The 25,757-nt window shown below is 37.3% G+C and overlaps 2 protein-coding genes across 2 annotated transcripts; both read right to left on the bottom strand.

The window, feature by feature from the left end:
- Window positions 1–1,301: 1,301 nt before the first annotated feature.
- Window positions 1,302–1,936, bottom strand: LOC138881757 (uncharacterized). The gene is made up of 2 exons (XM_070162013.1): window positions 1,700–1,936; window positions 1,302–1,592 (listed from the first exon to the last, which is right to left on the bottom strand). The coding sequence occupies exons 1-2, from the start codon at window positions 1,934–1,936 to the stop codon at window positions 1,302–1,304; spliced, it is 528 nt and encodes a 175-aa protein (XP_070018114.1).
- Window positions 1,937–11,799: 9,863 nt separating this feature from the next.
- LOC104242079 (V-type proton ATPase subunit a1-like) lies at window positions 11,800–25,375 on the bottom strand. Its single transcript, XM_009797060.2, has 18 exons — window positions 24,957–25,375; window positions 22,158–22,202; window positions 20,827–20,949; window positions 20,582–20,689; window positions 19,841–19,954; window positions 19,570–19,743; window positions 19,188–19,325; window positions 18,684–18,791; window positions 18,456–18,563; window positions 18,205–18,353; window positions 17,463–17,616; window positions 17,202–17,362; window positions 15,944–16,150; window positions 15,550–15,733; window positions 14,848–14,931; window positions 14,132–14,328; window positions 13,977–14,036; window positions 11,800–12,469 (listed from the first exon to the last, which is right to left on the bottom strand). The coding sequence occupies exons 1-18, from the start codon at window positions 25,095–25,097 to the stop codon at window positions 12,265–12,267; spliced, it is 2,460 nt and encodes an 819-aa protein (XP_009795362.1). The 5' UTR covers window positions 25,098–25,375; the 3' UTR covers window positions 11,800–12,264.
- Between the last annotated feature and the right edge of the window lie 382 nt (window positions 25,376–25,757).

Here is a 25,757-nt window from a genome sequence, read left to right as displayed (position 1 = left end):
GTTTGCATCATTTTCAGATTTATGAATCATATTCGAAATCCATCTATAAAGTATGTAAATAAATTAAGATATTTTCTCTTTTATTTTGTAGAGACAAATTTAATAAGAGAAAAATGTAGGCATTTTAGGATTGTCCTTTAAAAATAAAATGAGATGAGCCTCGCCCAATAAAATGCACCAATTGTGGGGCCCTCAATAAATATTTAATTGAGTATTTAGAATTCGGGATGGACTGTTTAGTGAATTCCACGGTCTTACCCAGAAATAATAATACGCTAATCGCTTTAGGCACGATTTTAATAATAATACATTCCTAAACACGGGTGCGCATTTATGCGATCCAAATCCAAATCCCAAAACATTGAATAAAAATACGTTCCGGATCGCGGGTGCATTTTATGTGACGCAATCCAAAGACATGTTTTTAAACGATGTTCACATTCTTGTAAAAATAATAATAACAATTATGAAAGCGGTAAAAAGATAAAATTTGCACATAAGTTCATATTTGTATAAAATCAGATAATCAAGCCGAATATAACAGTTGAGCGACCGTGCTAGAACCACGGAACTCGGGAATGCCTAACACCTTCTCCCGGGTTAACAGAATTCCTTATCCGGATTTCTGGTTCGCAGACTGTAATACAGAGTCATTCTTTTCCTCGATTCAGGATTAAAATTGGTGACTTGGGACACCCTAAATCTCCCACGTGGCGACTCTGAAATAAATAAATAAATCCCATTTCGATTGTCCTTTAATTGAAAAAAACTCCATGTACCCTCGCGGGGGCGGAAAAAGGAGGTGTGACACTTGTGACTTTGTTGAGCTTACGATAGTCCATACACACTCTCCACCTGGTCACCGTTCTTGTAGGAATCAACTCATTCCTATCATTGGTTACCACCTTCATGCCCCCTTTCTTTTGGACACATTGAATCGGAGAAGTCCACGAACTATCAAAAATGGGGTAGACAACCCCGGCATCCAACCACTTGATGATATCCTTTTTTACAACCTCTTGCATGGCTTCATTGAGTCTCCTTTGATGTTCAATAGATGGTTTGACACCTTCCTCCAAGTTAATCTTGTGCATGCAAAATGCGGGGCTTATTCCCCGAATATCCATCAATGTCCATCCAATAGCCTTCTTCCTCTTTTGTAGCACCGCCAATGTAGAGTCTACCTGCACGTTAGTCAAATAAGAGGAAAGAATAATCGGTAACGTAGAAGAATGGCCAAGAAATTCATGCCAAAGGTGTGGAGGCAATGAATTCAACTCCAAGGTGGAAGGCTCCTCAATTTAAGGCTTTGTAGGAGGAGTTATCCTATTTTCAAGATCCAAGGACAATTTGTGGGGCTCATAAGTGTATGACCCCATTCCTTGCAAAGAGTTCACACACTCCACAAAGCCCTCCATATCTTCATCATCAAGGTTGAGCAAGATGGCCTCCAAGGTATCATCAACATTTATCATAACAGTTGTTTCATCCACACTCACATCAGTCACCAAGTACACGAAAGAGCATACCTCATTTCTATTGGGTTTCCTTATAGACTTACACATATGGAAAATCACCTTTTCATCACCAACCTGGAAGGTAAGTTCTCCGGTTTCAACATCAACTAGAGCCTTTCCCGTAGCAAGGAATGGTCTCCCAATAATAATCGGTACCTTATAGTCTCTTCATCCTCAATCACTCCCAATGGTCTCTTCATGGTACGATCGGCCATTTGTAATCTCATAGATGTGGGTCTTGGTTTCCCAATTCCCAAATTCTTGAAAACCGAATAGGGCATCACATTGATACTTGCCCCAAGATCACAAAGAGCCTTTGCAAACTCGGCACTTCTAATGGTACAAGGGATTGCGAAAGCACCGGGATCTTCCAATTTGGGAGCCATTGAATGTGCAATTGCACTCACTTGATAAATCATTTTTATAGTTTCACAATTCATCGATAGCTTCTTTGTCACCATCCTTCATAAACTTTACATAACCGGGAATTTTCTCCAAAGCTTTAACCAATGGCACATTGATTGATAGACTCTTCATCATGTCAATAAACTTTTTAAATTGGTTCTCGCCATTTTTCTTGGCAATCCTTTGAGGGTATGGAGGAGGAGTCTTAGGCAATGGTGACTTAGCCTTTTGTACTACCGGTTCCGGTATGTCAACAACATAATCCCTAGATGGGTTCACTTCCTCTTTAGTCTCTTCCACATTGTCATCAATATCAATCCACACTTCATCACTTGCTTGCGTAACATTGTTTGGGGTCTCATCTTCTTGTACCACTTTCTCATCATCCACAAATTTCCTTTGACTTGAGGTGGGTGCATTCGCATCTTTTCCACTCCTTGTAGTAACGGTCATGGCATGTTCCGTATTGTTACCACCCTTTGGGTTCACCACCGTTTCACTTGGCAGTGCCCCCTTAGGACGGGTGTTTAGAGCTTGAGAGATTTTCCCCATTTAAACTTCCAAGTTACGGATTGAAGTATTGTGGGAGGCAAGTTGGGAATCGGAGTCGACATTCTTCTCCATCATTTTCTTGAACATATTCTCAATATGTCCCATCTCATTATTGGAAGAACTTGGACCATGGGAAGGGTAAGGAGGCGGGTTGCTCGGTTATTGATACATGGGGGCCTTTAAAAGCCCGACCCCCGATTGCCTTGATTATTGTTCCATATTCCTTGGTTGTTGCCTCCCCAATATCCTTATTTGTTGCCACTCCAATTGCCTTTGCCATTCCACCATTCCAGTTCCCTTGATTTTTGTTATTATTCCAATTTCCTTGATTGTTTCTACCACTCCAATTACCTTGGTTGTTAGAATTTCAATTACCTTGAAGTCACCATTATTGTTGATTTGGACCTTGAGAGTTGTTTCTTTGCCCTTGAAAGCTGTTCACATATTGCACTTCCTCATCTTGTTCATTGTAAGATTCATCTTGATCAAACCTACTATCTTCTTGCACATAATTCTCCATACGATTTTGCACTTATGGGCCCTTGGGCCTTCTTTTGTTCACCAACATACTTACTCCCTCCATGGCATTGACTTGCTTAGGACTTTTCACTTGTTGAAGTTGAGCCTTGGCTAATTGATTCATTGTGATGGTCAACTCGGCTATGGCTTGTCCATGATCGTGCAATTTTTTATGGAAGTGAATCACGTTCGGATCACCTTGAGGGACATTTGCCCAATTTGCCATGCTGATGAAGTGTCCGCCATTTCATCTAAAATCTCACTAGCTTCTACATATGGCGTTGTTATGAAATTTGCTCCGGCAAGTTGATTGACCATGCACTGATTGGTTGTATTGATCCCCCGATAGAAATTTTGTTGAATCATAGCCTTCGTCATGTCATTATTGGGGCACTCTTTGACCATTGTTCGGTACCTATCCCATATCTCATGTAACGGCTCATTGGGCTCTTGTTTGAATGCTAGAATCTCGTCTCTAAGAGTAGTCATATGCCCAGGAGAAAAGAACTTGGAAATTAATTTCTCCGCCAACTCATCCCATGTATGGATGGAATTATTTAGCAATCTCTCTAACCAATCCAAGGCCTTCCCCCGTAGAGAGAAAGGAATATCCTTAAACTTAAAGCATCCTCGGAGACGTTTGTCTGTTTACTCCCCCAACAAGTGTCCACAAACCCCTTCAAGTGTTTGTATGCATTTTGACATGGAGCCCTAGTGAATAATCCCTGTTGCTCTAGCAATGTGAGCATTACATTCGTGAATTGAAAGTTGCCCACCCTAATGCGGGATGGGACTATGGCAATTGCATACCCTTCATTCGGCAACACCCAATGTGGAGCCGCTCTTTGTGGAGGTGGGGGTGGAATTAGGACGTTGTCTTGAGGTGGTCGGCCTCATCTATTTTCTTGAGGTTCAAAAGGAACCTCTTCAACTTGGTCATCTTCAGCGTCCACATCCCCCAAAGGCATATTTCCAAGTTGATCATTGTTGAGGGACATTGTTGCACCTACAATTGATTCACAAAAATCAGTAACACGGAAGGAAAAGAAGACAATTCACACATAAAACCAAATATATAGCTAAATCCATTTTTATGTTCCCCAGCAATGGCGCCAAATATTGATCTCGTCCAAGTCACACCTCTATTTAAGATTATGAAATGATCGATGCAATAGTAATACCCAATAAGGATTCGGGATCGATTTTCCTCAAGGAGCTATGAATAGGACTTAGGGGTATATATTATAGTGTATGAGCTTGAATTATCTCAAATTGCACTTCCACAAACTTGGAATTGTTTCTAGGTCTAATTTAAACTAAGATTACAAACTAAGAATTGAAAGTAGGAAATTGTTTTTGTTGTTTTTTCAAATGATATAAAAGGCCTAGGGCTATGACCTTCGCCTAGGTGTTTGCCTAATGGGTTATACACTTTAAATCTTGTTTTATTGGTCGGGGTATATTATAGCTATTAACACTCAAGTACCCACTCAATACCTCTCAGTCAGAGAGTAATTTTTTCCAATTTGGCTTTCTCAAGTCCAAATGGGTATTGAACAAAATGGTTGATACAAAGCTCAAGTCGGGTTTTACTATCTCTAGGTTCAACCCTTTAATTGGGTTTGTCAATCTCTCAATTGACCCAAATTCTTGTTAGCCAAGTTTTCTTAGACTAAGTCTCCCTTTCTCAAGTAGAGACTAAGTCAAATAGGCATGAACTAATGTATGCGACCATTAATTCTACAATTAAAAGCAAGAATAAGGCTAAATAATAAACACCCAACCATAAACAAGCAATAAATCAAACGCCCATTAAGACTACACTCTAGGGTTGGGTCACAAACCTAGTGAAAATCTAGCTACTCATGCTTAAGATAGAAGAAATAGAGGAAGAAATGATAATTAAACCCATATTAATAATTAAAATGATGAAATCAATGTTCAAAAGGCTCAAAATAGCAAAAACTACTAAAGAGAGTAAAGAAAATCGTCTACTGTAGCAGCTAATGTCAAAACTTAACCTAAAAAGTGAAACTTTTCTATTTATACAGGACTGAAAATTTCGGACAAAAATGCCCTTTCAGAGGTTCTGCGGCCGCACAATTCCATGTGCGGTCCGCACTTTTCTTCAGTCTTGACAGGGTTGGAAATATGTGGTCGCGTAATTCTGTACTGCAGCCGCACTGCTCTCTTAATGCAGTCCGTACAATAATATCTGTGACCGCCCCTTGCTCCTGTGGTCCGCACAATAATGTTTGGGGCCGCGTAGCTATTCTTCTGCGGCCGCACAATAATTGTGCGGTCTGCACTTTTGTTAAACTTGAGATGCAGTTTCTGTGATCTTTGGCTCTGACTTAGTTTCTGTGGCCGCACATATCATGTGCTAACCGCACTTTGCACATTTCTCTTATGGGAGTTTCTTCACAATCTGCAGCCGCAAATGATAATCTACGGTTCGCACTTCTAAGCTTTTATGCATGTTTTTGTCCTTGAGTTCAGATCACTCCTTCTTGAATTGGATTTCATCTTGGGGGCTCATCTTCCATTATTCCTACTTTTAAGCATATTTCATCAATTTTCGGGAACACAATTAAATGCTTTTGGACTAAAACGAAAGCTAAAAAGCGCTAATAAGTAGTCAAAATCCCCACTTATTAGTTGTTCACGTCCTATGGCAAAGTTTGTCCTTCCCCATCACTCAGCAATTCTTTGAGGTGTCCCTGTCGTAGCATGTTTACGACCTCCTATCTTAGGGCGATGCAATCCTCGATTTTGTGTCTTCGCTCTTAGTGGAACTCGCAAAGGGCGTCCGATTTTCTGGTACTTGTGTCTAATCTCATCTTTTGTGTCCACTTCACCTTTGGTCCGATCTTCTCCAAGGCGTAGACTATTTCTATAAGTGACACACAAAAATTGTGAGCGGATACTAAAGGGGACATACCTCTTTTCGTTCCGGTCAGTCCCTGTCCTTGATTTGGGTGGTCCCTCTTCGTGGTGGGAGGATGTGATTGTTGTTCTGACATATGGTAGATGTCGTTCTCTGTTAGGTCGCGGAGCCGCGAGGTCCCTCATAGTATCATTTCTTCAATCTTTTATGGATTCAGCCTGCACCGATGTCAGCTGGTGAGTTGGTCCATTGAGGTCATCCTCATCCGCTCGGACCTCGGCACAATATGCATTGTGTATCTCATCCCAAGTAGTAGGGGGTACTTCATGAGTCTACTTAATAATTTCCTAGTCTCCCTCGACTCGTTCCTGCTCAGCCTGTTCTAGAAGGCTGCGACTGATATCCCTTCCGATATGTTCGGCAGGGTCATCCTTACTCGATTAAAATAGGTGAGGAAGTCCCTCAGTCCCTCTCATGGGAACTGTTTATCGGAAAATATGTCATTCACTCTTGTTTCGTCTTTCTTGGCCCTGGCATGGGCCATTACAAACTTGTCTGCCATCTCTTCGAAAGTTTCAATAGAGCGTGCGGGTAGTTGTGAATACCATGTCAACGCTCCTCCCGTGAGGGTCTCACCGAATATTTTCAATAAAATGGAGGATATTTGTTCCTTGGCGAGATCATTGCTTTTTACGGTGGTGACATAGTGAGTCATAATGTATTCGGATCGGTCGTGCCATCGTATATTTTCAGGTAGGGCGGCATCTTAAAGGTTTTTGGTATGGCATGTGGGGCGGCGTCATCACTATATGGCTGCTCGACGAAGGCATCTCTCTTCGGCAGGAGCTTAGGAGCGCCCGATATCTTATCGACCCTTTCTTGGTGTTCTCTCATTTGGTCCCAGAGTGCTTTATTCTCATTCTCCATTGCCTCTATCCTTTTTCCAGAATGGCTATGAGAGCATTGTCACCTGCATTATTAATGACATTGTGAGTAATACCTGTCGCTGGAGGAGGAGGGAATTGGTTGGACCGCTTGATAACTATGGATTTTAACCTATTTTGTGCTCTCTTTTGCTTAGGTTTTGGGTTAAAAATGTGTAAAAGTATTCTCGAAAACTAATTTAGTGTTCTTACTTGCAGGGTTTGGTCAAAATGAGGCAAAGAAGCCAAAATAAACTCATGAAGGAGTAAACTTGCATAGACTAAAGACCGGGAACTGGAGCGCGGAGAGCGGACAAAATATGCGGCCATGGGAGGACCACCGCTGAGGTGTCCACAAATATGTGGCCTGTGAAAGTAAAGTTTAGAGAAGCTAATTGAGCACAAGTTCTACCGCTGACCGCGATGGAAAAGCGCGGCTGCGGTGGTATTTTCGCTGAGAGCGGTGATTGAAGTTCAGAGACCCTGCAAGTCATGCTTAATAGAAGAACGCGGTCCGCGTCCAAATTACGCGGTTGCGATGGAAGCACACGCGGACGCGGATGAAATTACGTTGTCCACAAAACCAAGTCCAACCCAAGCTCAAACTGAAAAAACGCGGACCGAGCTCGATATTGCGTGGCCGGGAAAGTTCAAACGCGGAGGCGGTCAGAATTACGCATCCGCGAATTCTCCGCAGGGGCATTTTAGTCCGGGAATTTCAGCCTAGTATAAATAGATCTTTTTCATATTTTTAGATTAAGTTTTGTTTAGAAGAACACGTGAACGGCTGGTTTTTACTTTTTTGAGTAATTTTAGAGTAGATTCATCTTCAATCTTTAGATTTTCATCTTGTATTTGAATATTATGGCTTATATTCCATCTTCAGCTTTGCTTTCTGCTAGTTTCATGAGCAGCTATACATAGATAGGGTTGTGACACAACCATAGTATGGATATTTAATGGGTCTTGAGTTTTAGGGCTTAATTGTTTATGGGTTAGTAATATTTTGCCTGATTCGTGCTTTAATTATAGAATTGGTGGTTGCAAACACTGATTCGTGCCTTTATGACTTAGACTCTTCTTGATAAAGAGGGACTAAGTCTAGAAAAATTAGGCTAACAAGGGATTGGGGTGCATTCAAGAGATTGATAGCCCAAATTAACGGGTTAAACCTAGATATAGTAATACCCGACTTGAGTCAATATCATTTGTTATGCATGAACACTCATTTGGACTTAAAAAATTCAAATAGGGAAAAGTCACTCAAACTACCGAGAGGTATAGAGTAAGCACTTATGTGTGATGGTTATATCACGATCCCAATCATAACAAGCTTGCCCTGAATTCTCGATACCCCGTTAGATATCCACCTAGTTGAAAGTCGCTACCTTAGTCCCTTTTAGTCCTTGAAAACAACCAACAAAAATATTGTACTTAGCTTTAACTATTGCATGCTATAGAAGTAGAAGTAGATGTAGATGACAAAACTAACCATTTGTGGAAGTACAATTAAGAGCAAAACTCGCATCTCTACTCGGATATAAAACTAACTCCAAACTCAATAACTCCCTGTGGATTCGATCCCGACCTTTATTGGGTAAAACTGCATCGATCATCCTTGCTACTCTATAGTAGTGCAGGTTTGGAACCGATCACCGCTTGTCGCCTGTTTGTATAATGCAATTCCTCGTGCTTTCTGTAACTGTGTCCCGAGCAGGCTTATGGAGGACACTAGTTAGCGTATCAGTTAGCCAAGTCTCAAGGAGCTTTTTTACAACTGGTGGCGTCTCCTCCACCACAGATGTGGAGGCTCCCTTACCAAGAGATTTTGTGATGCTGCAGTGAGGAAGGGGTGACCCATCTCGCCTAGGGAAGGCATTTGGCGTTGCGTCTTCGTCTGCTATTTCACAACTCTCATTGATGATGTTCATGAGGTTGGTTGGGAGGTTACTTATTATTCTCGTCCTTTCTTCTCTGTTACCTGCCATATTAGATATGTGCATACAAAGAAAGGAGATCTTATTCTTGCTTTTTTTTTTTTTTACGTTAGCGATCCTTGTTAGTTATAGATCTAGAGGAAACTAAAAATTTAACTAGGAAATCCCCATAGACGGCGCCAAATTGTTTGACCAAAAAGCGTAACTTTCAGTTAAAACAATTGTATTTATATAGCGATGGGTTAAACTTAGTTAATAATAATATCTCTAGATATGATTTCCGAAAATGTGGCCAACACTAAACAGAACTGATTGTGGATTTACAACATGCATTAAATATTCCAAAAAGTATGAGCAATAATGGAGGAACAACTAACAATAAATAAAAATAAATGACATTTAAGTAAATAGGAGAAGTGGTTCACCCAATAAATGATGAACTAGATGATTGTTCCTCTTGACAATGATGAGTGACAGACAAATCCTAGAATGTTCGAATTATTCTCGGATCTGATGAAAAATTGGGGAAATGTGTGAACAAGAATCTTGATGAAAAGGTAATGTTTGTATCTTTACAAGAGAGGGAGAATCTTTTATCAAAAGTATGTTCTTATCAAATGGATGTCACATGCCCTTATTCATTATCTTTTTTCCTATTTATATGGGAAATATCCCCAACAAACCTTAATAGGGCAAGTGTAGAGAATATCCAATGGAATATTCTCTTAATATCCTATTCTAAAAAGTAGTCGTTGCAACTCTTTCTGTGATGCTTGACCTCGACCATTGTTGGCACTTTGATCACGAGTCGTTGTTTCCTGGTCGACCTCGACTGACTCTTTCCTCGATGTTATTTTGCCCTAAATATTCTGAGACAGATTTCGGCCTATACAGTTTTACCATTTGTTTTTATTTCGTATTTCGTAATTTTTCATGTAGTAGACTAGTACCTCAAGTAACATTTTAATCCTAAGCAAATTAAAGGTCATTAGTGTCCGCTAAATGAATCATTATTTTTCAAGTTCTCCAATATAAGATGCTTCTAACACTAGAAGCTACATTTTAAAATCGGTATGTAAATCTTAACACTCCTAACAATATTGGACCTAAAATAATGTACCAACATTAATGAAACTTAATCACAACTAATTACTATCACCTTCATAAATTTGTCTTCTATTGTGCTCTATATTCTATATCAACGAAGTTGTGATTATTCAAATTAAGTAAAAAATTTAGAGAGTCCAAATATGCAAATCGTAATAAAGAATGAGATTTTAGGCAAATAGTCTGAACTCCCTAAAAGTTCCTCACATTGGAAAAGTGGTAAAACGTCATAGAGAGTATCAGTTTCGAACATTTTGGGGAAAACGTCCTTTTAGAAAGAAAAGGGAAGTACATCGGCGATCTACAGATTTGTTAATCATAAATCCATTTACAAATTAATCACGTGTCTATGTCTCATCTACAAACGTTTAATTCAAGAATCCTTAAGTCAAAAGATAGAGTGAATTGATAAATTTATTTGAGAAATATATATTTTTAATCGCTCCGAAAAATAATAACCAATAAAATATGTATATATACCCACACTTTTTTGGTTCACAAATGCGATTCGTTTTGGCCAACCAATCAATTTTGTATATTGCTCAATTTATTTCTCAGAAACAAACTTGTGTAGAGAGAGAAAAATGTAAAGATTGCACGGGCGCCTTATTTGATTGCCCTCATTTAACTTATACCTATTTTTTTTTAAAAGTTTTAACTTGTACCCACTTTTTAAACAATTGCAGCGCTCTTTCTCCTCCTTGTTTACTTTTCTCCTTCTTCTTCTTCTTCTTCTTCTTCTTCTTCTTCTTCTTCTTCTTTCTTCTGCTGTTGTTGGTGCTGCTATGAAACTTCAGCTCAGATGGATGAACTTTCTGCTGCTGTTGGTGCTGCTATGTCCAGTAATTACAATACTGCCAACGTTCAACAATACTACTGTTTATGAATTTTTAACTCAAAAGTTCTCTTGTCTCTATCTACCTATAATACAACCCATAGGCATAATACCATTGAAATGGCTTGCTCTCAAATAGTGACCAAAGATTGGAGTCTTTGGGTGGAAAATATTAGTGTTTATACGTAATTTTTGTCTTCATCTATAACAGGTTATTATTCTTTATAATCTGCCCTTTTTTTTGCCTATTGACCAAACTATTGATATTCTTGTGGATGTATAGCCTTATTGTAAGAGCTCCTAAGAATGCTGAAATTCAGCAAATATAAACAAAAACTTCAGCTTCTAGAATGCTGAAGTTTAGCAAATACAAAACAAACATCAGCCCTGAAGTTCATCACAAACATAACAAAGCTTCAGCTAAAATATGCTGAAGTTGAGCAAATATAGAATAAAACTTTAGCTAAAACATGCTAAAGTTCAGCAAATACAGAACAAAACTTCAGCTACTAGAATGCTTTAGTTCAGCAATTACAAACAAAAACTTCAGCCAACACATGAACTGAAGTTTGTCATTTGCACTATGAACTAAAGTTTGCGTGATTGCATTTGCAAGTCAGGCCAAACTTCATGCAAAAATATCTGAAGTTTTGCTACACTTGCAAAATTTTTTGCTACTTCAGGCCCGTATGCCTGAAGTTACGCGAAAAGTGGGTACGCTTGCAATTTTTTTTGCAAAGCGGATATAAGTTAAAACGTAACTCAAAAAACGGGTATAAATGCAAATGCCCCGAGAAAAGTGGCACCCTCCTGTCATTTTCCATTGTGCCCCTACTCTTTTTTGAAGAAAAAAAAAAAACTCGACATGAGGTGGTTAAATTAGACTGTAAAAAATGAATATTCATCAAATTTATTATTCAGATATCTAGTTTCTGAAGAAGTATCAAATGATAATCTAACAGCACAAGCAGCAAATTTCAATTTGTCATGAACCTCATTAGCGAGGTTAGAATAAGTTTGATCCCGTAAAAGATAGAAAAACTCTTACATTAGTTATTTAATTCAAATTTACTAAATATGACCATTTCATTTATCAAAGTTTGGCGATTCAAAAAAGGAAATTCAAAGAGATGATTCTATTATTACAACAATCTGTAGAGACTCACAAAATGTATACAAGGAGCAGGCATTTGCTGATTCTGTAAATTTGCCTCCACAAAAGAATGAGACACCCTTAAGATAAATGCTATAAAGACTTCCCTCTTTACAATTAACTTATTCGTGTTTGCGAAACAATATGTAAAAGATTTTATAAAGAAAAATTTACAGATCTCTTCTTTAACAGCTAACTATTCCTCAAGCAGAGACCTTTTGTTACCTCTATACTGAAAGATTATGTGTGCCACAACTTTACAATTCTATGCTAAAACCAGCTGCTTCATCAACAGAAAGTGCGCAATAGTAGTCAGACAAAATTGGATCCTTCCAAAATTCCTGTAAGGTTTTTCAATTTTCCCTGAATATGGAAAACTCCTCTTCATTGCGGTTTCCCGGGAAAAAAGGGGAAAATAAAGGTTGTGTACTAATCCTCATCATCTGCTAATGCAGCAAAAGAGAATGGCTTGAACTTATAGCCATCGCCATGATAGAACTTGTTTTGGAATTCCACCCAATGAAGACGCAATGCATGAAGGAATGCGCTAAGAGTCTCCATCATGAGTAGTATAAAGGTTGTGGCGAAGGCGAATACTGCTAGCCCAATCAGCCGTATGATCAGGTTATCATACCTGCGATTATTAAGCATCTAGCACTCAGGTACATATGATAGCTATGATGTCGAGGGCAAAATGTTAAACAACACATTCAATTTGTACAGCCATATTTTAGCTATGATGCATACAACAAACTACTACCATCACAGTACACATGACGAAGTGCTCTTGCCCTCCCCATTCTCCCCCAACTTGCCCCACCCCCCTTCCAAAAGAAAAAAAAAATTAGAGAGATACAAGGGCTAGAAGGAAACACTGATATGGTCTTTAGTGTCATGTCATTTCCTTAGAAAATGCCACAACAACATTCACATTAAAAGATTTCAACAAAATTGTATATCAATCAAATCATGGTAGAAGAGAGATCTCGTTTTAGGTACCAAAAGAATGAGAAAGCCTTTTGATTCCAAATCAAGTTAGTACTCAAACAGGGAATAAATGTGCTTCCTATTTTTTTTATTTTTTTTTATTTGCACCGGGTGTCCGAGTCTCTTAGAGCCCCGGCTAATCCCGGGGGTGCACAGGCCCTCGGCAAGGAGTTTCCTACAAGTGCACCACGGTTAATTCAGGTTTTACCCAGTCCGATAGCCCTCAGAAATTGTTTGCACCCAGTGGGTTTCGAACTTGAGACCTTGAAAGGGAGTAAACCCCAAGGCTCAAGTCAATTGCCACCAGGCCAACCCCATCCTATTGATACATAAAAGTACCTCAAACACATACAGGAGCGTGCATATTGTCTAGATAAAGAACCTTGATACAGTAATCCAGCCACCACGCATCATAGCAATATATAAGCACCAAATATCATGGCATAGCACAGGACCGTGCATATTGTCTAGACAATTTTTTAATTGTTTGCATACATATATTGCGATAATTCAAAGTGGAAAAATATTTTAAAGAGCTATTTTTAGGCAAAATGGAAAAGAGATATATCCAGGACATAAAGGGTTAAAGTTGGATAGTGGCGTTTAGTAGAGAGACCAAAGCAGAATAACAAATATACCCCTAGGATTTGTAAGTTTGTAGTGGAACATGGTAGCAAATACGCATTCAGATCCTGAGCAGAGACCGTGGTAATTACACTAGCTTTATTAATGGTACGAATGACGCATCGTCCATTTTTCATGCTTCCCCTTTTCAGCATAGTCTAAACAAATGCCACTATTACCTATCCTCTGCGACTTCCTTCAATGAGTACAAGAAAGCAGATAATCTTGTCTACCAAAATACTTCAGCATAAGAATATGAATAATTTGGATGAGATGTTGCTAAACAGATAGCGCCATTGCATAAGAGAACTGAGCTAGTTCCAAGGGAATACATGTTATACCTTCAAATCCATACTATTGCAAAGAAAATTTGAGTAACCAAATGTATTCACCAGATTCATGATTCAACAACTTGACATTTTAACAGAAATAAACTTTGAACTTTACTATTAATGTCCATGAAGACACTGAGCGACGTCTAAGCAAGGAAATTTTGTACAGCAAAAAAGCTAAAAGTCGTGGAATCTTACCCCCAAGCAAGGAGGAGAACTTTCTCATAGAACACAGTAGACAATTCAGAATGAGCCAAACTGCACCAACATCACAGACATCAATTTGGTAGAAACATAAAACAGGTTGCTGTTAATAAAAAAATAAAAAAAACAAGTAAAAATGATGGATATACCTCAAAGCCCACAGCCGAAGGTATGATGCAGTATTAGAGACAGCACCCAGAACAAACTCAATAGAGTGTATCATTTGATGCACAAAAACCTCACTGAAATTGAACTCCTCATGGTGGTGTTGCCTCGCAGAGTCTGGTTCTTCATAAGTATCCACCTCGGATGTTCCAAGAAGGCCATAAGTTCCGCCTTGAAATCTCTGAGAATCATAATAAGGCAGCCCAAATAACCATAAGAAAACTGTCAAAAATTAAAACAATTTCTTTTGTTTGGTTTGTTAGGTGTATTTCTCTCATTATTTTTTTATGGGTTTTTTATGGTTTGTTAGGTAGGTATATATATATATATATATATATATATATATAAAGAAAAGACAAACACTTCTGGTTTGATGATTAAAAAAATTATTATATAGCCAAAATTGAATAAACCAGTCTTGCCAAGTGACTCAACTTGTTTTGTTTCAATTTAGTCAATCCGCCCATTGGCACCCCTAAATTTTCAACCTCTCTTCTCTACAAAAGAATTCCCTCCACTCAAGGACCACAAACTGCCTCTTAGGAAAAACAAGATTACATCCTCATTAATTCCGTTACTTGTGCCCTTTTAAAAGAAAATTGGTTATCCATTCCTTTATACTTTCTCTGGATCATCAAGATAGTACATTATTCAATTCATTGTGAAGAGTGAGAAACCAAAAGCAACCAAATGTACTTACCTCGGTGTAAAGTCTCTTCAAAATAAAAGGTTTTGGGAAAAGCATCCATGGAACAGCAACAAGTGCTAAAAGCAGCAATACTACCTGCAATAATAATTGTTAAACAAACAAGCAAGGGATGAGAGATTTTCAAGGGTTTATTCCATTTATGGATTGTGGGTGAGAGGAGATTATGGATACTAAGATAATCAATTGTTTGACTATCTATGTAGAGTTCGATAATGGATGAAATAATAAAATCCTCCCACCCCACAACCCACCCCACAAGTTCATTATCCCTAGGGGAGAAGTGAACACAAGCTATCCTATGATATCAAATGGTTTTTTTACTCCACAGATATCTCTCTCCCCTTCCACCCACACACTGCCACCAACCTTTTCTTTATTTTCTTTTTGGTATTGCTTTTAATAAATGTCGAATAGCCTTTAACAAATATACAGAGATACATCATACATTATCATAACTTGTTCTTCTTTTCAAATTAATCCTTATTCAATGAGTTATTTAATGCATTTAGGCCAAGGAAATTTGTCACACAGATTTGATACGAAACATGGGACACAAGCGTTACAATCTTATCCATATTCCATTAATTAGCATCATATCCTACAATGTAATCTGGTGGTATTAAAGTCTTACCATATCACATCTGCAGATCAAATGAACCGTAAGAGCACAAGATGAGATGTGATGGCACATACCTGAAGCACACTCTGGCCCCAAAACAACTGGTTTTCACCAAGAGGCTCGAAAGGACTTAGGAACATATAAATCATAACATGGTAGAGATCCGCCTGAGATCCAGTGCACCATTTAACAACAATGAGGAGAGACAGGTATCCAAAAAGGCTGTTGAGAAAGATCACTTGTGGCACAAACTGATACCTGATAACAAATCAAAAAAAAAGAATAAATAACTTCAACGAGAAAACCATCAAAAGGGGACCTATGTTGTTCTGACTCTCCGAAAATGTCACTGGGTACGTGTCGGATCCTCCATAAGTAGTGTATTTTTAGAGGATCCAACACGGGTGCAGCAGCATTTTGGAGAGTCTGCACAACACGGAAGGGGACAGAAGAAAAGGGAATACGTACTTAATATCAAGCGTATTGTTGAAGAAACGTGCATTGAAGTAACTTAATATAATTCCGAGGTTCATCTGTGCCACACCCAACAAAATAGACATCTTCATCTTAAGGGAGTTCAAGAAAGGAAGCTCCGAACGGCTACCTCTCCAGCTTGGATCCACACCAAAAGGATAAGGATCACTGTATTTTATTAAACCGACTGTATATGCGTCACTGTAAATACAAACATCAAAATCCCAGTTAAAATATAGCAAATAAAAAAAAAAACTGGGTGGAAATGATGCATTAAAAGCTATGTTGCACTGACTCTCCAAAACGCTGCCACACCCATGTCGGATCCTTCAAAAATACACTACTTTTGGAGGATCTGATACGCATCCGGAGACATCTTCGGAGAGTCCGAGCAACATAGATTAAAAGCTAACTCAAGCTACACGTGCATTCAACAATTGGGAGGCAGGAGTAAGGTGCCAGTATAGACGAATAACATGCAACCATCATAAACATTATTTTTTTAATCAATAGTAACCATCATAAACATTATTTGAGGAGCTATCTGAATATGTCCAAGAATTATGGAGAAGATAATGATTGTTTGTTTGCATTACTACAGTGTCATGTACCTGACAGAAAAGCAATGAGGCTACTTAAAAATATGTAGAAATCTAATAGAAATTTAGCCAATCTTCACCATAAGTACATAACAATATAGGAAGCCTGACAAAGAAAATCCCAAAAACCAAGCGATTGAGGCATTAACCTGAGATCAAAGGATTAGAAACATCCAAAGAACCTCGACTACTTGTAGTTGAAAGTAACCGACTATGGTGGTCTTGAATTGAAGGCTTCATCACAAAATCATACATAAAAGTAAATCTTGCGCTGAAGGGGAAACAAAAGCTAATGTTCCCCATCTAGAACCCCCCCCCCCCCAATGAAAAAAAGAAAAAAAGAATAGTTTATTTCTCATCGATGATCTAATAACATAACTTAAAGTGTAGCCAAAGCAACCACTTCTTCGCTCTTATTTTTGGCATTTCAGCATAATCCAGATTTGCAAGTGAAAAATGTCCTTCACTATCCTTTTAAAAGTCTGGGCGAGGAAGCTTTTTTTGATCTAGCAATAAGGTCTAGGTGAGGGAGCTTAAAAAATGCAAATCACAGTCTTGATCAGAAGCACATAAGAGATTGCATTATCATTACTTTGAAAAATCACAAATCGAAGTATTTCTATATGGAAATTTAACAAGGCTATAATTCATACCTGCATGAAGCATCTCGGCATTTGTATGCAGAGCCACCAAATATGTGAAATGGAACAGAGAAGAATTCATTATATATCAAGCCACAGTAAATTGAAAATATTGACATTAAGAGGAGTACATAGCGACCGCCAAAGAGCATCTCCATAAAGCTGCCCAGTTTCTGTCAGATATTTTTATTTGATCATAAAAGGAATATATAATTGCATAATTACTGATGTTAAGTACTCCAAGAGAGAGGCTGAAACAATGAGAGGACATACTTGAGAGCTAAGCTTGCTTTCCTTAGAAATGAGAACTAATGCTCCCAACAGCAAGCAAATTCCATGACCCCAATCTCCAAACATCACCGCGAAAAGGAAAGGGAATGTAACAATGGTGTAAACAGCAGGATTTGCCTCCTGGTATTTAGCAACACTGTCAATGTAGACATTAGTAAGTGCTTTTGTTTTCAGAAGCAACAGAAGACATGGATATTTCAATTTGATTAAAAAAAAAAATAGATTCCACACTTGATCTTAACCAAACAAGCCAGAAAGGTATAAGAAATGGATATTGTTTTTCATATATGACTTAAAGGAAACAATGAAAATGAAAATTTTATTTGAAGAGCTGAGGCATCCCAAATTAATAACATTAAACGTAAAAAGAACAAAGAAAGGGAAGAAAACTGGACTCTCTGTTTTAAGTATATATCGTTTTGCCTATAGAGGGCTTCAGGCATAATAAACACCTTACTGCAAATGTCGCTGTCTGAACTAAAGGAAAAGTAGGGGGAAAACTCCAGCCAAACACGCATACTGTTTATCATCAAAATCAGTGACACTCTAAAGGAGATGACGTGACCCATCAGATGAACAAGCTGCTGCCACTAGATTCGACAAGGAATCATGTAAAGAAGAATGTCAACTAACATTCTATCCCCAGAATTTAACAGCATCACCTAACTCATTACATTGTAAATCAGTTTCGCAGATAACTAAATGCTACTATACATTTACTTACCCATACGCATCTACAATTTCTTGATATGCATTTGTGAAACGATTTGTCCTGAAGTATGTTGGAGGTGAGTCTACAGCACCCATCACATGAAATACAATTCCCACTTGTGAGTTGCTATCAATTGTCGCACGTTGCAAAGCCTCTTGTATCTAACGTGTCAAAAGCATGTACATGGTAATACTATCATAAACAATGCATATACAAACAGTGCATATGTAACCGCTAACATAAATAACATAAAAAAAGAGTACCTTAGTCTTTGCAAATATCGGACACCAGCCCTCTCCAACTAGACACTTCTTTGTGACATCAAAATTCAGCATATTTAATGTGTCATAAACAGCCTTTTCCCTTCTAACCTAGAAAAAAGAGTTGAACATTCAACTCGTATTTCAGGGTAACAAAAAGACTTGCTCTCACAAGCCACTAATTAACTATATTATAAAAGTGAAAACTTATACTGTTGTCGTCACTCTTACCATGTTCATCCATTTTGTGAGGTGAAACCCAATAGATGTTAAGGCTTTATCTCGATGACGTAATCCAACATCCAGAGTGGTTTCCAATTCAGATAGCCGAGATAAAACCTGCACTCAAGATGTTATCCCAATGGTATTACTTTAGGGCAGGACACTTGAAAATGATTACAATCGAGATAATATATGAAAGAGAGCTAAGATTAGACTCATCGAACTGATACATTGTGAAAGCTACATCACATAGCGCTACTCTAGTGATTGTAAAACCAATATAATGGCCATTTTTCCATGTATACTTTGTTCCGTGCATAATATGACCTCAGATATACATTAAAACACAAAAGATACTAGACAGAAGACAAAAGAAATTGTTCCATGTCTTGCTAGCAGTATATCCCAAAGTACACTGACTGGTGCAATAAAACAAGTTCGTTCAGTGATGATGTCTATGAAACTCTCGTCCAGTAATCAGAAAGACTGGCATTAAAAAGTTAACCAACATACTTCTCGAGTTATTTGCCTCCTCTTGGTCATGTCTTCAGGAACAGGATAGCAATTAGCACCAAACGCCTCACATATTTTCAATATTTTTGTTCTCGCCTGCTCGCCCGAAAAGAATACTACGAAGATGATTTTCTCAACCTACAGAAGTAAAAATTGGGAGTTAACCACATAGTGAACTTAATACTTAGCCATTTTCAATAAGATAGGAGAAAAAGAAATAAGAATATGAATGGGAATTAGAGTATTGACGAAACCATACAGCATAAAGTGAAAAGATAATTCATGGACAATTTCCTTTATTAGGAAGAAGTTCTTAGTGCACCAGTGTACAGAACTATCTCCTGGCATTAACACAAGAACAATTTAGAAGAAAGAATGTAACCATTTCATTTGAGGTAGGATCCAAGATTTCTTCATCAGCAACTGCCTGATGGAAAAGCATATTGCCCCTCGTTGCACGAAATAGCATTCTTTCAAATTGTAGAACTTTGGACTTGCAGATAATGCCACTAATAAATCTTACTCCAGATTGATTTGAAAGTTCTGGTTGCATCTCCTGAAGATTGAAAGAAACCTTATCTCAGACACTTCATAGATACAAATAATCATTATCCTGCACCGGATCAGTTTTATAGCAAGAAAGAATCAATTACCTGCTCAAGTAATGATGCTGTATCTGAATAGTTATGATTGGAGTATACGTTTTCATCTAATTCTGTTTCCTGAGCTGTTGTATGACTTCTACTTGAGACAAGGAAGTCACTAGCCTAAAATTCGCAGAGTTATAGTTAGCAGAAATAAGAATAGCTCTGAAAAGGCAAATATTTCTCGACCATAAGAAAAAAGTATGACTTTGGTTAACTAACTAGAACAGAATTGTCTATAAAGTTTGTTGAGTGGTTTGACGTATCAAATGCTTGAAGGAAACATAATTGGCAGGCACCATGTCAGGCATTAATAACACCAGATTAAGTACGAAGAATCAATTTCTCAACTAACAATGTTACTTGAGAAGCCATTAAATGCTTAGTGCATAAATGCTGATTGATTAGAGCTAAAGCATCTAGAAATAAAAAACATCCCTATGGAAGAATAACAAGAAGTCACATCGAAGAAAACCAAGTATAGTTTGACATAAACATGCTTTTTGAATTGTCAAAGCATTACACTCTAATTATGACTAAACAGTTCAATGCAAGGATAGAAGAAGCAAAATAGATGGACACTAATGCAAGCCAATACCTTGTACATGTATGCATACGAAACAAATGCATGACAGGCGTACTCATATTGATGAAATATCCAGACAGCAGTATTAGTCAGGCATGGACCAATTTCTCAAATGTAAACAGAGCTCCTTAATGCAACAGTAAGAAAGAGAAGTTAAATTGTACCTTCTGCAATACCAGCTTAAACTCAAGCAACTCATTGTATGATTGCCTTAGCTTCTCGCTATTAGCATTCATTTCAATCAACTCATGTTCATGCTCTGCAAGTTGTATCTGAAATTCAGAATAGGTCTGCATGAGATTTACTTGAACCAAAAAAAGTATGAAAAGGAAAAGATCAAAAAGAAGAAGCTTAAACACGATTTGGACAAGTAAGTAGGGCGTTCATTTGTCAGCAAGAAGAAAAACACCTCCAGTTCTTCCAGTTCAATATCAGGTTGTGAAGCAGGACGTGGAGAAGGCAGCAGCCCAGCTTTTTGTATCTGATCTTTGAAAAATCGTAGTTTCCTTGACATCTCAGCGCATCTTTTTACCTATGAAAGATCATCCATGATTACAATGAAAAGATAATTATACACCACTGCATCATAAAATTCTGCAAATGCTTTTGATACCAACTTGGTCGTTAGTAATGTAGTTTTTTGTTTATAAAAATGAGAAGCACTTCAATAACTCCACACAAAAGTTAACAAATTTACATGCTGAATTCTCATTCCAAGTTATTGACCTCCTCTTTGCCAGCAGAAACACTGAGGTATCATGCTGCTTTGGAAAATTAGTAGTCATTCCCAAGAAGTACATTAGGAAGGCAACTCAAATAGGAGAGTTCCATTGAATTACTTGAAATTCAGTTCTTTTTTTAATATTTTCTAAGTGCAAAATACTGAATACTATTCCCACTAGAATGTGTCCAAATAACCTTTAATTGGTCGATCAAAATATTATATCAAAATTTTAAAGCGTATCCTTTTTAACAAATTTTAAAAAAGGAAGAGTTTTCTGAAGACAAAAAATAAAAAGAGATTAAAATGGATATAATAGACAAAAGAGGGGAGAATGGAGTCAAAAAAGTGGAGAGATCAATGAAGTAGCTCTTATCGTTATGTTAGTTTATATCTTAGCTTTAGATATTGAAGCTGGAGATGGGGACAAATATATGTTAGAACTTGAGGAATCAAGGTAGGTTGGCGTTTATATTTTAGCACTAATTATGCAACCAAAAATGTGAAAACACCTACCCTATGGAGCTTCACTCTTTTCTCTGCACCAAAGGAATTTTAGCAATCAGATGCTTCATGTAACTAAGGTTGACTTTATAATATGAATTATCAATCACTGTAGTAGCATCAATGCAGGATTATATGGAGGAGTTTATCTAAAAATCAGACCAATCTTGAAGATAAATAATAGCAACAACAATATTTACTTCAAACATTTTCAATATCCTATTAACCTCAACATCACTGTATGCTACTATTATTATAACCTCAGTGTAACTTTACACTACCATTACTAGCTGAAATAGGACAAAGGTACTTCTTATCTTGACTAAAGCAATTGACTTTCATCAACTCTCAAAGTTTTTCAGCAGAAGCTATTGATGATTATGATTTGTCAAAAATACAAGCTAACAATGATTAACAATTCAATAAATTAAGTTATTGACAGATACGAATTCCACTGAGGTAACAACATATAGAATATTCAACACAAAGATGTGATATTCACTATTAGTGTATACCTGGTTTACAAATGTTCTTTGAAAAGGACTCTTATCATCATTTAACTGTCAAAAGGAAAACTTAGATAATGAGTACGTTTCCCAGTTAACAATAACAAAGAAGGTGAAACAGACACAAAATACCAAACATTTGTATTATAAGGCATAAGTAAAGAAATCAATTTGCCACAACCAAAATCTAGTCAGAGAGATGAATAGTAATGACATGCTTATGGACTAAAATCAAGTGATTAGCAGTAACCCTGAAACATCAAGAATGAAGGAAAGGGCTACTCTACTCATCTTCCCGCCAACTCCAAAAGCAAAAACAAGCATAGAGAAATTTGCATTCCTTTAAGATATTAACTAAATCCATACAGATGCTGCACCAAGGCAATTCAGTAGAAGGACATTACAGTCTGTTTTATTGGAATACACCTCATTTTGGCCTTTCAAGATCAAACCTTTTCTTTATGTAGTAAAAATTTTATTAATGAAGGGAAACAAGCACCCGTATAGATGATCAAATTATTATCATGTAGTGTTTTTTTTTCTTTTTCTAAAAGGTTGTTGTATCATGTACTTTTCTCGGTCACCATTCAGACAGAAGAAAACTATAGTCTGTTTCACTTAGATAGCCGGATTTAAAGTTGAATCTATCTTTCAAATACTACTTCAAAAGAAAAGGCAACCCTGCCTACAACATTTCTTTGTTTAGAAGAAACAGAGGCCAAAGAAGTAAGGGCGATTTGGAACAAGTGTGTACCCTGTCATGATTATCTTCCTGCGATACAAATAATGCATCTAATATCTAAAAATGAGTTGTCAGTTAGGAAGCAAATCAATTTATTCCTTGATGACAAAATTTGCGTAAACCAATTCCTTGGTCTCTCTTTTCATTAGCATTATCAAAGGCAAACCCAAAAAAATTAAAATTCATTTATCTCCTTTGGAGATGCATTTCAATAATTAGGATAAGTATTACGCTAATAGAGATGTGTTTCGTCAAGCTTAGGCGTTAGAGATCAAAAGAAAGTTCCAATCTGTAGTCACTATTCCAGGTGTGACAGTAGAAATCATCACAACTTGAAGGTTCATAAGCTTTAAGCAGCTACGCTTTTTCAAACCAAATTCACAGGAAACAAAGGAAAATGAATGCTGACTACTTCTCTTGTACCGAGCAAGATAGCAATTAACAATCTGTTCTAACTTAAGAGGCCTGATCACGTGTACAACCGAGGAAAAAGAGAAAGAGCTCTCTTACAAGATCTTTTGGACTCTAATATGTTATCATCTGCCATAACTCAACTTTACTGAGGGCAACAGGTAAAGAGAACTACCTTATTTTACCATTTACAACCATTTCCATCTAGCTGACTTTGAACATTAAAACACTAGTCATATGTTTAGGAAGGTTGAAAGTTCTTGTGCAGATTAAAAGAATGGCAATGGTGAAGATGCGTATAGCATTTAAGGGCTTTGAGAGCATCAAAATCTGGTTATAGGTGGGTGGAGGGTGTTCACTTGATTACCAGCCGAAAAAGGATGAAGAGAAAGTCTTGAGCCACTTTTTTTTTTAGTAAGATGGGGTAAATTTTTATTAATAAAGTACCAAGATGGTAGAACAGTTACACCAAAAAAGAAGGCACAGACCATCTGACCATTACGTGCTTCTTCCTAACATATCTAGGAAATGATCAAGATATTGATCCATAACTCTCGAGACACTTGCTCCTAATCATCAGTCTTCTAATACTCCCTCCTCCATCCCAATTTGTATGAAACTCATTCCATTTTGATACCATTCTATTTATATAGAATTTTCATAGCTTTGAAGAATTCCAATTAATTAAGCAATTCAACTTTTTACTTTGAATGTGATGTTTTCTCTATCAAAAGAACTTCTTTTTATCAGTTTCTCTATCAAACTACCTTAAACAGTATCCAATCAAATATCGTCATATCAAGTAAAACTGAGGGAGTAGTGACGAAGACAACGACACTGAAAAAGATGAAAAGACTGTTAAACACAATATCAACCAGATCTAGTAGCTAGAGGACTACTGCAAAGAAACATAGTGGCCACCATCTCTTTTTTTTTTTATGAAGTAATAATAGATTTCATTGCTAGCATCACGAAGATGCATAATAATACAAAAGTTATGGAAGCAAAAAAGACACTGTTAGCTCAATTACAAAAAGACTATTCTAGTACCAGGGAGCTAACGAAGTTCAAAAAGTTGTCAGGAGAATCTAAGGGAGAAAGGTAATGCCAACTATAAAGATACAAAAGACATCTAGCCTTGAGGGAATGATTTGGAGTTGATAAACCTTCAAAACATCTGTTGTTCCTTTCTGACCATATACACCAAAAAATACTCGCAGGAATCAGAATGCGATCAAAACTAATTCAACCTCAATTCCTTACTCATTCCTATCCCAATATTTAAGCTCACAATGTATCGTCCATATCAAGTCTTGATAAAAAAATAAAAAATAAAAACAACTTTTCATTAAATCAATTCTTAATCACCAATTGCAACCAACATGACAAGTCCTCTCTACTACCAACAGGGAATAAATCCACATCACTACCATAATTAATGTTCTAATATCCGAGCAGCACATAGAATGTTATCTTTTTTATTTCAAATTGGAACAACAAAGGCTGAACCTCACTGGATCATGGCAGCAAAGCAACAATAATAACCAGCTTAATACATAAAATTAGCATACAATAAATATAAAGTCGGTGCGATTAATTAAATTTAATCAATCACAAAATAAATAAAGAAAGGAGAGAGAGGTATAGATCTGTACATCGCGGAACTGAAGAAGGCCAAGTTGGCCAAGGTAAGTAATAGCAGGGTGAGCCGACTCAACAGGAATGATAAGCTGTACAAATGTCATATTTTCTGAACGCATCATATCCATTGGAGGCAAATTGTCTATGTACTCCATTTTCCATACACTGAACAAAAATTAGTGTAGAGGGATCCTATCTAATTTTTCTTCAGATCTGATCACAGAAAACACAAACAGTCACACTTTTCTTATCGTACTTTGTATGTTTCTCTGAGTTTTTGTTATTAATGGCGGCACCGATTTTGGAATTTCAGTTCATGCGTATTTTATTTGCAGGGGTTGGCAAATGGTACCAACTGCCATGGGAAATTCAGTTTTTCCTTTTAATTTTTGAGTCTGAAGAAGGAGAGAGGGGTGGAGTGGTAAAAATGAGAAAATTCAGATTATTAGAAATGAAATTGTAATTTACTCTACCTTTTTAGTCGTTGGTCAAATGGTGAGTTATAATAAACTATGTATGTAATTTCAAAAAGAAAAAAAAAAGGATATTATTTTATGCAGAAAATTAAAGTGCCTACTTGTACGGGGTAAATTGATTAGCCACAGGTGGATGAACCACAATAAGACATGTGGAACTGAAGATACGTAAGATATGAATTAGTAAATAGTTGGCATCGAATACAAACTGTGACAAGTGCTGAATAAGTTCTGAAGGCATTGAAATCGAGAATGAAGATTTCACGACCCAAATTCTCCCTCCATGAACCTTCGTGATAGCACTTAGTCTCTACGACTAGGTAAGCCTAACATTTGCGG

Source organism: Nicotiana sylvestris, chromosome 11, assembly GCF_000393655.2.
Source record: "Nicotiana sylvestris chromosome 11, ASM39365v2, whole genome shotgun sequence".
In the NCBI taxonomy this organism is placed as follows: Eukaryota; Viridiplantae; Streptophyta; class Magnoliopsida; order Solanales; family Solanaceae; genus Nicotiana; species Nicotiana sylvestris.
Note: the sequence above shows the minus strand (reverse complement) of the source record. Positions and strands in the feature narration are given on the sequence as shown.

What these genes read in the sequence shown, in the direction of transcription:
- LOC138881757 (XM_070162013.1), bottom strand. Translation starts at nt 1,936, where the DNA reads ATGATTTATCAAGTGAGTGCAATTGCACATTCAATGGCTCCCAAATTG. An exon ending in CCATGAAGAGACCATTGGGA is followed by an intron (nt 1,593 to 1,699) that starts GTGATTGAGGAT and finishes CTTACCTTCCAG; the next exon opens with GTTGGTGATGAAAAGGTGAT.
- LOC104242079 (XM_009797060.2), bottom strand. Translation starts at nt 25,097, where the DNA reads ATGGAGTACATAGACAATTTGCCTCCAATGGATATGATGCGTTCAGAA. An exon ending in AACAATACGCTTGATATTAA is followed by an intron (nt 15,734 to 15,943) that starts GTACGTATTCCC and finishes ATTTGTTATCAG; the next exon opens with GTATCAGTTTGTGCCACAAG. An exon ending in GGGGCCAGAGTGTGCTTCAG is followed by an intron (nt 14,932 to 15,549) that starts GTATGTGCCATC and finishes TTATTATTGCAG; the next exon opens with GTAGTATTGCTGCTTTTAGC.